Raw genomic sequence first — 13220 nt, forward strand, 5'->3', positions numbered from 1 at the left:
GAGTGGTTACCGTCGCCCATGGACTTCAGCAATACCAGGGGCAGAGACAAGCCGCTGCCTACCGGTCTTAGTATGAAGGAGGAGATGGTGGAGAGTAACCTCACCCAGAAGGATGTCGAAGACCGGGCAAAGTGGAGGAGCTTAAGTAGAAAAGCGGACCCTGGCACTAGACCAAAAAACGCTAGGAAGAAGAAGAAGTATGATGTGCCTTTATTGAGATACGGATTCCAAATCTTAATCGTGTTGCAATACGGTTGTCCTACCCTCCAAATCGCAGAAAATAAGGCGAAATTGCAAATGCAATCGGGTTAGGTACGTTTAAATTTAGATTAATTGGTACTTGCAATATGACATGAAAACATGCGTTGTAGCAATATTGGATACGAGTCAACCGGGTCTTACTTAAAATTTAAGGCCTTTAGGTTTGATAGTAACGCAAAAAAATGTATATTATCTTTTTATGATTGACGGCTTACTGGTGGTCCGGAGGCCTTTCCTGTTTCACCAGGACAGGTGGGCAAGCAAAGGCTCAACCAAGAGGGGTGGGATTAGGTAACAACTGCCCGAGTGCCTCCCAAGGAGACCTAATAACTCGAGAGCAGCTGCTTCGAGAATGAATCTACAACCGGATCGGAATCGCGACCTGCTGAGAAGATCCGGCGAGAAATTTAGGGGGCTGATATGGGTTAGGTTACTCGTTAGGGTTCCCGGGGTGCGTAAGCATTAGAGCTGAAGTCGTCTAACGCAAAGGTTATTGGATTTGATGGATCCGTAAGGACGTGACATTATACTATAACGATATCTGGCTTGTAATCAATCAGTGAATCAGAATAAAAGTGACCGCGTGAACAAATCGGAGCAATGAGTAATCCTATGACGATATAAATTTATGTTGTGCATCCATTTGTTTACATTCAAGCGCAGTAAAATCTTTTGGCAAACTTACGGAGACAGTGATGTAACAAGCTAATTTTCTCAATTCAACTCATTTGTTGCAATAATTGATGCATCGTGCGCATGTTGCCAAAATTATAGTTTTACAGTAGAATTGATCTAACGGAAAGATGAATCGCGAATAATTTCAAGATTTCTTGCATCTTCTTTGATGAATTTCCCTGCACGTATCTCTCTGTCCTCGGTCTACTTTATGGCCAAAGGCACTATGAAGGACTTTAGTTGATCTGCTGAGCAAGTGAGTGATTGACCACGTGATCCTTTCCTGTTGACCTTATCTAAAGATCGATTCAGTTCATACTAGAAATGTCATCGTTCGAAGGTTCGAGAATGTTCCACAGTGTAAGGTAGAACGCATTTAAGCGGGATCAAATGCCACAATGAGAAAGTTACACGGGAGAGTGCGAAAAATCCCATCGTATCAAAACCGTATGGTACATAAGGCCCAAAAAAAACCGGTGGTAACGCAGTTGGAACAACAACCCTAGCGGCAAACGTTCCAACTCCATACAAGTTTGAGTTAACTTTTACGCTATCGAGAACGTTACTCGCAGTAACATACAGTTACCCGTTTAGATACCCGAGAGATACCAAGAAACTGCTAAATTATTGGCACACGAGACATCCATTCATTCAAATACTAAACTGACGATAGCCTAGATTCAAATTTAATTATAGACTTCAAAATCGGGTCAACTAAGACCAACTGTGGCAATCGTTAACAAACTGTGAAGAATTCTAAATAAATTTACTTATCTTACACGAGAGTTTGCGGATTGAAGTGCATAGGTTAGGGACTGACATAGAATGTCATAGTTGGACAACATTTGCCCTGTAGTTTGTTCCCTAGAACCAATAAGATAAAAATATACCTCAATGTAGTGTGTTCGTAAAAAGAATTCGCATGAATAGCTCGTTTAAAAAAACTATTGCACCCTTATATTTCTGAAAATTTCTACTTTCAATCTCATCGTAAATCAAGCAGTTTAAGTTTCTAAACTCACCTTGCAATAGCTGAATCGTCGCTTGATACTCGGCTAGCTTCTCATCAACGTATCCTTCTTGCGACTGCTGGGCAATGATCTCCGCAGTGGACGGACCCCGGTCCTCTTCGTCCTCCTCGTAAATCATCGGACGAGGAGGCGGAGGAAGTTCCGGTCCTCCCGCGTATTCGAACTCGCGAACGCCTTCGTAAGGCGAAGAATAATAATATTCCGGACTCTGTCCCAGCGTGGGGGACATCGGGTAGGGGGATATCGAGAAATGCGAGCTGGGGGACGGCGAGTGCTGTCGCAGATTGTGGGGGGAGTGGAGCGGACGGAACGGCTTCGGGGACGGGTGGACCGGCGGAGGCGTCACGATGGCAGCGGGGTGCCGTGGACCCGAGATGATGGGCGGGGGACTGGGAGCCCATGGCGAGGGGGGACGGTAGTTGAGGGGAGATGAAGGGGCCCGAGCGCGTCCTCGCCCCGGCGGCGGCTGCGACATCTCGGCGGATTGATGAGTCTCAACCCGGGGTCACGCCACCATACGCATCGCTGCAACAATACAAAACGCACGTTAAAAAATCATGTTTTAATATAATTCTGAAATGAAAGTTACTAGGTATAATATCCTATTTAAAAAAAACATTTGAGTCATGTCTTCCAAAAAAACAAAGTTAATTTTACATAAATTATAACCAGTTTATAGTATAGTATACCTATTCAGTCATCGATGAAGAGAATGATTGTCGTAATATTATTTAAACAAAGCAAATAAATAATTAAGAATGATCAAATCCCACATAATCAATATAGTTAGTATTATATTAACCGCTAGAGCTAATATATCTATCTCTATCGGTCTGAAACTAAGTATTTTCATTTGTATACAAAGACACAAGTGTAAGTAAAGTATAAAGGCATAAAGTATATTTAATATAATGTATAAAGACATAACAAGTCAACAACAACAAAGTCACAATTAAAAGAACCCTCGCGATTTAATATCGCTTTTATCATTTTCACTTTATTATTTCCGACGTTTCTAATACTTTACCTTTCTGCTTAACACTTATAACAATCTACATTTATTTATAAAATGTTAAAAAAAACGTATTCAAAATGTTATGACATCAAAAAAGAATTGGCGGTCTTTGGAAGCGTATGCGAATGTCGAGCAAATAACAACGTCATCCGTGACCGTAAAATATTCGAAGCGTTTGTGGAAAATGTAATGAAAATGACTATCTAAACGTTGGTGGCTTAAGGGGCTATTCCAACTACGCCTGGACTGGTAGATAAATTTACGGGGCTCTATTCTATTCTATCAGCCCACGGACGTCCACTGCTGGACATAGGTCTCCCCCAAGCCTCGCCACAAAGATTGATCCTGCGCTGCTTGCATCCAGCGGATCCCCGCGGATCTCAATAGATCGTTGGTCCATTTTTTGGGAGGCCTACCCACACTACGGGACTCAACCTGAGAGAATTGATAACACTGACCATAGCAAGAGCAGAGCTTCGCAGAATCTATCACCGGATCGGAAACGCGACCCACTGAGAAGATCCGACGAGAAACTCAGTGATCTGAGTCTGTGTGTTAATTTACTCGACGAGCCCTTCGTCGTAAGCGACGGGTTCGACGAGAATGATGACCGGTGCTTGGGGTAACTAAAAGCATAGTTAGTGGATCGGGTGGACTCGAAATGACGTGTAAATTCAATCGTACCTAATTACATCACAAACTCCATATCTATTTTAATTTATCTAACGCACTAAAGGGCAATGCCATACGTGGTTCGTAGCGCACGGGTTACACTAACCAGACAACTAATATACACTTTTTTTTATGTAGAAAATGTTTTGATTTCTTAAACGTTCTTTACGGGTAATGTTTATTTATTTGAGTTTCAATGCACACCTGTATTTTAAAATGGGAATTCCGTGGTATTCGTTTGTTTTCGATCAGCTTTTTATTGACAACTAGAGGTCCCGCAGTAGTCGAAATTCGACAATAATTAATGGGAATTGTAAGTTTGTACACGGTTATGATTGTATTTTATACTTCTATAATCACAAATTTCGCCAAGACTACACACTATAGAAAAATATTAACAAAGACAAACAATATTTAATCTCAATTTGACAACAGACGTCAAAAACAAAAGTTTGACAATAAATAGTATGCATGCGTGTGTGCGTCAAATACATGGTATGTAGTGTATGTAATGTTTTCTTTTATGATTTAATGTATCGTTTATGCATTATTTAAAAAAAAATATTAGCATTTTGCACTTCTTCTCTGTATTCTCTATAAGTGTGAAAAATTTCATACTCCTCCGTCTGCGCAATTTTCGTAAAAAGGGATACAAAGTTTTTGCTTCACGTATTAATATATAGATGTTTGTGAAGCCAAATGGCAAGTGGTCAAAGTGGTTTATAGACGTCAGCACTACCCGAATCACTAAGCTACCACTATCGAGAGCTTAAGAGTCTATTCAAACGTAGTCATTGTAATATATAGCTTTTTTTTTAATTGCTTAGATGGGTCGATGAACTCGCAGCCCGCCTGTTGTTAAGCGGTTAGGAACGAGATGTTTTTCTCATTATAAAGGGTAGATTTCAGAATCCAGACCTAAAATCAATATTAAAAAAAGAAAAATGTCAATCCTTTGCTTCGTTTCGATGTCAGATAAGGAGAAACAAACACACAAACAAACGAAGAGACTCTTACATTTATAATATTAATATGCATGCATACATTCGAATCATTATTTCCAGCTAACTCTAGAAAAGTTTATAAATATTGAGCCTAACACAAAATTAGCCTTGACGTAGTTGCATGGCGGTTGCACTGTTATATTCTGAAAGACATAACTATCAGATAAATTGAGTTGGAGACGAGCCAATGGCGGACAGCCGTCAACGAAAAAAAAAAAACTTTCAAAGCGCTCTGCTGATCTGCATCGATACTGCGTGAATCGAGAAAAATATACATTGTATCTCATGGTCCCCTGGTGGACAAACCGGCAAAAAGGATTGGGGATTTGGCATATTTTTTTTATTGCCCTTGTAGGCAGACGAGCATACCTGATGGTGAGTAGTTACCGTCACCTATAGACTTCAGCAATGCCAGGGGCAGCGCCAAGCCGCTGCCTACTGCTTAATACTCTCCACAAGCCTCGTTTGAAGAAAGACATATCATAGCGCTCGGGAAACACTATGGAGGGGAGCTCATTCCATAGCCGGATGGTACGTGGCAAAAAAGACCTCTGGAAACGCACTGTGGCTCCGCACGATGACCGCAGTGGCTCCAGGTAGTATGGATGAACTCTACTCCGATGACGGGCGGTTTGATGTTAAAAATGAGATGACGGTATCATCTCGAACAATTCCTCAGAGCACTCCCCATGAAACATACGGTACAAAATATAGACGGAACCGAGGTCCCTCCGCAGACCCAGAGGTTCCAAACGATCCGTGAGAATGGGATTATCGACAATCCGAACGGCCGATCTGAATGGCATATTATGTATTAATCCATCACTTTGAATGTTTCCACTGCGAATAAAGAGTGTGGTAGATTTTGCTTCAGGGTCAACTACGACCTCATATTTCAAGCCCCATAGACACAGCCCACTGAGTTTCTCGCCGGACCCTCTCAATGGGTCGCGTTGCCGATCCGGTAGTAGCTGCGAAGCACTGCTCTTGCTAGGGCGTGTTTTTTTTTATTACTTAGATGGATGGACGAGCTCACAGTCCACCTGGGCTCAAGTAGTTACTGGAGCCCATAGACATATACAACCTAAATGCGCCTCCCACCTTGAGATATAAGTTCTAAGGTCTCAAGTATAGTTACTGGTGGTAGGACCTCTTGTGAGTCCGCGCGGGTAAGTACCACCCCACCACCCTACCTATTTCTGCCGTGAAGCAGTAATGCGTTTCGGCTTGAAGAGCGGGGCAGCCGTTGTAACTATACTGAGACCTTAGAACTTATATCTCAAGGTGGGTGGCGCAATTACGTTGTAGATGTCTATGGGCTTCAGTAACCACTTAACACCAGGTGGGCTGTGAGCTCGTCCACCCACCTAAGCAATAAAAAAAAAAAGATACACAGCCAGCATGTTTGCAATAGATGAATAATTGTCAATAGCGTCTCTTACGTCAAAAACTTAGAGCCCAAAACCCATGTCCTTCCTTGGAGATCGGTGGATTATCTTGATAAAGAAGTTTGGATTGAAACGTATTAATTTGATTTTCTTAAAACTGCACTAATTCTGTTCTGCATTCATTTCTCGATTAAAATGTAAAATAATAATGGTAATAACCAAACAAATGGACTGCAAAATAGACATAACCAAATACATTGTTATGACTAGAGGTAATTGTTTTAAACAAAACAATGGCGGTTATTTAACAATTACAATTAGTTTCGTGAGTTTAATAATAATTTTCAATATATAACTACACAGTGTGTTTGATAAATCATATAAATTTGAAATAAACATTTTAAAAGAATGGTGAAGGAACACTACTTATCTGCTTAGTGCTGTTTGTTGCATCATTATCATTTATAATTTCCATACTGTTGATTTATTATGTGTGTGTAAGTATATTAGTATGTATTGTATGTAAGTATGTATATTGGTATATATTATATTATGTAAACGGTATATATCTGTTTATTATATGTATATATTTTCTATAATAATGTATTGTATATTGTACACCGCAACATACCTGCTATATTTTTTATATTTTACAGAATTTCTGTAAATTAAACGGTTGTCTGGAAGAGATCGCTTTTAGCGATAAGACCGCCTATTGTACATATGTGCTTTTTGACTGTTTTTTTTTAAAAATGTAAATTGTGTTGTTGTGCAATAAAGTGTATTCTCTCTCTCTTCTCTCTAAACATATATATTATATTTCCAAAAGATATTTTTTTCGGATTATTATTATAGTTTCTAATGTTCCGAATGGCTTTTAAAATAGGTCTATCTGTTGATGAAAAGACTTATCGAAGGGTAAGTAGTTCATTAATTCCTTTATTCAATCTTAGACCAGCAATTTTCTAAACATGTCGAACAATGACTACTTTCAAAGCAAGACTAGAATTCAGCGTTGTGATTTTTTGCAATTTAACACCTTCGGCCTTTCGTCGTAGGGGTGGCGAGTGGGATGTGTTAGAATTGAACCAATTAAAACCTACTTTTACTCAGTAACCCAGGGCCGAACTTCGTCAAAGTTTAGGATGGAGGGACAACTCACTGAAATACCTCTCAATAATTCGGTGCAACGTCGTGGAGGAAAGTGTGATTCTATGTGGGTCAAAATCCTCACTAATAAAGTACCCAGTAGAGATCTTCGTGCGTGTTTCAAATGGATATTAATTCGAGAAGGACTAATATACTAATGCTAATGCATTATTAACAAGAACAAGCTACTCTAAGTATATGTATTTCCAATACATTTAGATGCATAATGAACCTCTTTGTTCTAATAATCCCGGTCTAGTCAACGAACCTTAAACGTAGACGCGATGGCCGCCCGCCAGACGCGCAGAAATCTTTGCAAAAAAATGACAGTTTGGACAATATATTCTTTCTGGCCAACCTCCAACCGTGCCATCGTAAAGACCCTTACGCAATCACGAATTATGACTTCGAAAACCTAATACAACATCCAACGGCTGCCAAACCGATAACTAATGAGGAAACACGTGGAAGACAATCAATTTCCATAACACACTTCACTTTTCGAAGTAAAGATTGATGCCTGACATTTAAAATGTGGATGGCGGACGAGTGGCCCAACCGACACGTGACGGCAGTTTTCGCAGAAAATACAGTATTCAAACGAAACGTGGTTGGGAGAATCTCTTTGACCCGTTTTGTAAATCAGAGCAGATTGTTTGACTTGGTCAAGGAGATTTAGATTGAGGAATCAACAAACGAATCTTCCGTAATGTTATGTCGTGAACACGTCTGAAAACGTGAACTTTAAATTAGGAAATAGAAATAAAATTATGATCTTGGTTAATTCAATGGTCAATCACGTCTTTACGTTGATACAAGTAATCCAACTTACCTACCACCTAATACTGAATATTTAACGGAATCCATATTTGGAAATGAGGTTGACGTTACTACTTCATTAGAAATTGAGTTTCATTAAGCCGTAATGTGTTATTGCTTCGCGACAAGAATAGTGGTACTAGGCCTGTGAGGGTAAAATATCCTACCGTTGATACTCAAGATGGAATTCAAGAGGATATTATGGTAGAAAAGTAAGGTAAGTTATTACTTACTTATACTTTTAAAAAAAATATCAGAAGATACTTTCCGACCTCATCGAGCTATTGTTTCTTCACCTATACTGTTAGTATACTAAGTAGCATTGTTATCATATTTAACATAGTATACTAATTAATATTAGTAAGTAAGAAGAGTAGTAATTCTGATTATTTATTTAAAGATAAGACTTTTAAGAAGTAATTCAGATTCCCTAAAAAATGGTATGTATTGAATACATTTTTTCAACAACTACATGCAGTCATACCCATTGTCATACCATGAGTACAATACTGAGTACCTATTAAGATAAGTTTAATCTCTCTTCACTATTCGTCTTTTCTTCTTCTCTGTTTCTCTACTTCTCTAACCAAAGAAATAAAAATCTGGTACGATAAGAACTAAACCAAAAGAAACCAAAAAAATGACAGAATTAAAGACATTCAGAGAATTCAGTGAGGGGAAACTGGTAACGCTCGCAGCCGTGCGTGGGAAACTACAGATCAAAGTTGTGAAAAATAGATTCGATAATAACCGCCCACGTGAAGCATTAGCAGAATGTTATAAAACATATGATAAATGTATGAACACAAATCTATCGGAACTGTTCCACGCTTATTGTCTTGTCCGAATTTTAAATTGATGATTAATGCGCGCTGCTTATAGTTATCTGATCGGTGGATTTTTATTATTTAAAAGAACAGACATAAACTGTATTATGTTGATGGGAATTGGCTGACTAACTATCCAGTTATGGAGAATGAATATTATGAAAAAAATTTGTTAAATTCGTAGTTTATATCCTTCTAGTCTAAGCAATCACGCTTTGCTGGTAATTCTTTGATTTGACCTTGATCCGATCGCCACCAAATTCTAAATCAATCTGAACATTTTCTGAAAATTTCATTGTAATCTGTCCAGTCGTTTCGGATTCTATACCATATGCACATACACTATATTTATGAAACTTGCTGAACTTGACTAACCCGAACGAAAAAATTCGTAATCAAAATGAGAGCATATTTTGATCGCGATACGTATTTGTTTCGGCCAAAGAGCTTTTGTATACATTCTACGCGTTTATTAATCAGAAGACACCGGCTACAAGAGCTTCTGCCTTTACCCCGATCATGCGACCTTAATTGATGTATCCTCAGCATAATTTTCGAACTAACTCGTACTATGGGCCTACGACGGATCTTCCCGATATTCTAAGCTAACTAGCAGCATTCAGGATGTGGTGGAACTCGTCGGCCCATTTACCTAGAACAACGAATACATCAACATCGCCTAAAGACATAACTAAACAGTGGATTCTCGTGCTCGGAAAAAGCTGTCGAGACTATAAGCTTATATTGTTGGAGCTAATCATCGAGGGACTAGAATGAAGGTAGAAGGCAGTTCTGTCTGCTATTAATATCCTATTCACAGTGTTCAGTCTACCCGTAATCATGGCACTTGTTATCCGGCCCCAAATTAGAATTCTCTGTGTTATGTGTACTAGAGATTGACATAGATACTTTTATACGTTTAAATTATATAGATAATAAGCACCCAGACAAAGAGCAAACAAACCTGTTCATCACACGGATGTTTGCCCTATGTGGGAGTCGAACCTACGACCCTTAGCGCAACAGTTAGAGGCGCTAACCACTGCAACACAGAGTCGGTCTAAAATGTAAATAATATCTAAAAAATAGCACCTAAATATCAGTAAGTAGCTCATGAAATGTGAAAATAGTAATAAAAACTCATTAAATAGTAATAGTGTGTGTGGAAAGCCGATAGCCACACAAAAGTAAAAAGAAGGCAACTCTACTACAACTAATCCTGACACCACGTTTTTCAAAGCCAGAAAAAATTTTCGGTGAATTCAAAAGAAATGAACATTTATCTGTCTTCGAAAAAGCGTAAAATTAGTTATTCATCATCCATTCGTACCAAACTGGAGAAGTATTCGGATCTAATTCGGTCGATTATATCATTGCCAGCGAAGCTTTGAGAAGCAACGGCTAATATTAGACAGACTAGTGTATTGACTTCCAAGCAAAGATTGACAAGTAATCTTTTGAGACCTGATCTTTCTAATTCGGCTCATAATTTTTAACACTGCCATGTATTATTTCGGCTGTTTGGTAATTTTGCATTGCAGTTCGAAAGACCATCTCTGAGATCACACTCTAAGGAGGACAGCGGAGTCAAATAATATGTAATTGAAAATGGATCCAAATCAATAATCAAAATGTGTTCAAAAAGAAAAAAAAAGAAAAACTAGGATAAACTGAAAATATATTGTTTCTCCTTCTTAATTACACATATATTTCTTATTTAAAATAAAATAGTAGTCCATTGCCACTATGATAGATCTTAAAATCCATCAAAAAGAAACTATTAAAAATAATCGTGCTCGATAACGATTCCGCATGATTAAAGAAGTTTGAAACCTCTACAAGCTCACATGACAATAATTTTGTTGACAATCCAATTAAGACAACAAAGCACACGCTATTAAATTATAGCTTACATATGCATTAAGAAAGAGACTGGACTATTCTACCATACCAGCGAAACACCATTGAGCACCATCTAATAACCGCCAGGGACCATACTGCTCACATTTCGTCATCAAACCAATGCTTTGGTAGTGGACAACTAAGCCCACAGTCAATCGTCTATAGTGCACTCTATATAACAATACAAAGTACCAGCAATTCTTATTAGAATTGTGTTTTTCATTCAGTGATCACTTCTTGGTAGAGCACTTAAACGACTATTCGATTCTCTGTTCAAGTAAATTTCTTTCTTCCTTTACTCTAAGCGCTTGCATCTGTAGCATCTATGAATTATATAATTCTAACTTAAAGCCATTGACTGCAAATCCCATCCCTACTGGCTGAGCCTTTGCTCGCCCACCTGTCCTGGTGAAACTGGAAAGGCATCGGGGTCATTAGAAATTCTTTTCGTAAAAAAAGAAGCCATTAGGTGCGTAGTGCGTATTTACTGGGTGGAACCTCTTGTGAGTTCACACGGGTGGTACCTGCCTATTTCTACCGTGAAGCAGTAATGCGTTTCGGTGTGAAGGGTGGGGCAGCCGTTGTAACTATACTGAGACCTTAAAACTTATGTCTCAGGGTGAGTGGCGCATTTACGTTGTAGGTTGTAGATGTCTATGGACTAAAGCAACCACAACACCAGGTGGGCTGTGAGATCGTCCACCAATCTAAGCAATAAAAAAAATTACTGTGGGTTTTAACGTGGGGTCTGTACAAGCATTCAGGATACCTAGAGCACGAGCTTTTATGTAAATAGCAAAGCCGAGTAAAGCACGTGACGACAGATAAATCAAATAAGACACAAACAGAGTCGGAACATTTAGCGATTGTGGGACGGTCATTATTCAAATGGGACATTTCAGTACCTTACTGAAAGTTTGGCCCGGTTCCAATTACGACCGGTTACTTCTGTTTTAACTTCCCAATGTTATATTTACTGGTGGTAGGACCTCTTGTGAGTCCGCGCGGGTGGGTACCACCACCCTGCCTATTTCTGCCATGAAGCAGTAATGCGTTTCGGTTTGAAGGGTGGGGCAGCCGCTGTAACTATACTTAAGAGCTTAGAACTTATATCTCAAGGTGGGTGGCGCATTTACGTTGCAGGTGTCTATGGGCTCCAGTAACCACTTAAAACCAGGTGGGCTGTGAGCTCGTCCGCCCATCTAAGCAATAAAAAAATGTACTCGATTTATCTCGAAAGAACCTCGTGTAATTTAAGTTCAAAGCTAATGTTTTTATCTGTTTGTTAACATCACGGAACGTGTGAAAAGCGTAGACGTAAACATCCTTAATTAGAAGAAAGAAATTTTGATACACACTGTCGATCTCGAAACAGATAGAGTAGTTTGGTGAAACTATAATCGATAGACTACATACGGCACGTTGACCTGTGTGCTTAGTGCGAGTTTTTTAACGTTAGGGACTTCGGTTCCCTCTGTATTTTGTACCGTATGTTCCATGGGGAGTGCTCTGAGGAATTGTTTGAGATGATACCGGCATCTCGTTTTTACCATCGCACCGCCTGCCACCGGAGTAGAGTTCATCCATACTACCTGGAGCCACTGCGGTCATCCACAGTGCGTTTCCAGAGGTCTTTTTTGCCACGTACCATCCGGCTATGGAATGAGCTCCCCTCCACGGTGTTTCCCGAGCGCTATGACATGTCCTTCTTTAAACGAGGCTTGTGGAGAGTATTAAGTGGTAGGCAGCGGCTTGGCTCTGCCCCTGGCATTGCTGAAGTCCATGGGCGACGGTAACCACTCACCATCAGGTGGACCGTATGCTCGTCTGCCTACAAAGGCAATAAAAAAAAAACGTTCTCGATAGCGTAAAAGTTAGCTCATATTTTTATGGAATGGGATCGTTTGCGCACGTTTGCCGCTAGGGGCGCTGTCCCAACTGCATACAAAATTGGGTTAACTTTTACGCTATCGAACACGTTAAGAAACTCGCACTAAGCACTCTGTTCGAAGCGTTACTGTTTCAGGGCTAGGTAAGTTTATTGTTCACAATGGACATACGAATTCGGTGACCTGCCCTTAAGTGGGTACGGAAGGGGACAAACAAAACATCGATTATTCCCCCATCAATCTACAAAGGTCAAATCAAAGGCTAAATGTAATACATACCACAGTCTGATACTTCAAGCTTGAATGTATCGCTGGGGCAGAAATGAACAAAATGGTGGTCAGTGCCTAGCCATGCAAAAAAACAAAGCTAAACTATATTATTATTTTTTATTTCTCAAATGTTGGTGCTTTTTGGTGCAATTGATTCATGAGTGCAAGCGATTAGTGAGGACGTACTCTGAAATATTGCTATCAGCTCTTAACCAGCTCAAACAATATCAAATGAGTATGTACTTATGTCTGTGTAAATTTATCAAAATGTAAGTATATACAAAAAAATTAATACATATTTTCCATAAATTAATTATT

At 39.4% G+C, this 13220-nt stretch overlaps 1 protein-coding gene across 2 annotated transcripts in view; it reads right to left on the minus strand.

The window, feature by feature from the left end:
* The window catches only part of LOC101737919 (muscle-specific protein 300 kDa), a 214393-nt gene that overhangs the window by 194261 nt on the left and 6912 nt on the right, over positions 1-13220 (minus strand). For both annotated transcript variants that reach the window (XM_062671339.1, XM_062671338.1), the window contains exon 2: positions 1959-2492. In XM_062671339.1, the coding sequence (XP_062527323.1) occupies positions 1959-2442 (484 nt within the window). In that variant the 5' untranslated portion in view covers positions 2443-2492. The remainder of the gene's footprint in view (positions 1-1958; positions 2493-13220) is intronic.

Source organism: Bombyx mori, chromosome 12 (genome assembly GCF_030269925.1).
Source record: "Bombyx mori chromosome 12, ASM3026992v2".
NCBI lineage: Eukaryota > Metazoa > Arthropoda > Insecta > Lepidoptera > Bombycidae > Bombyx > Bombyx mori.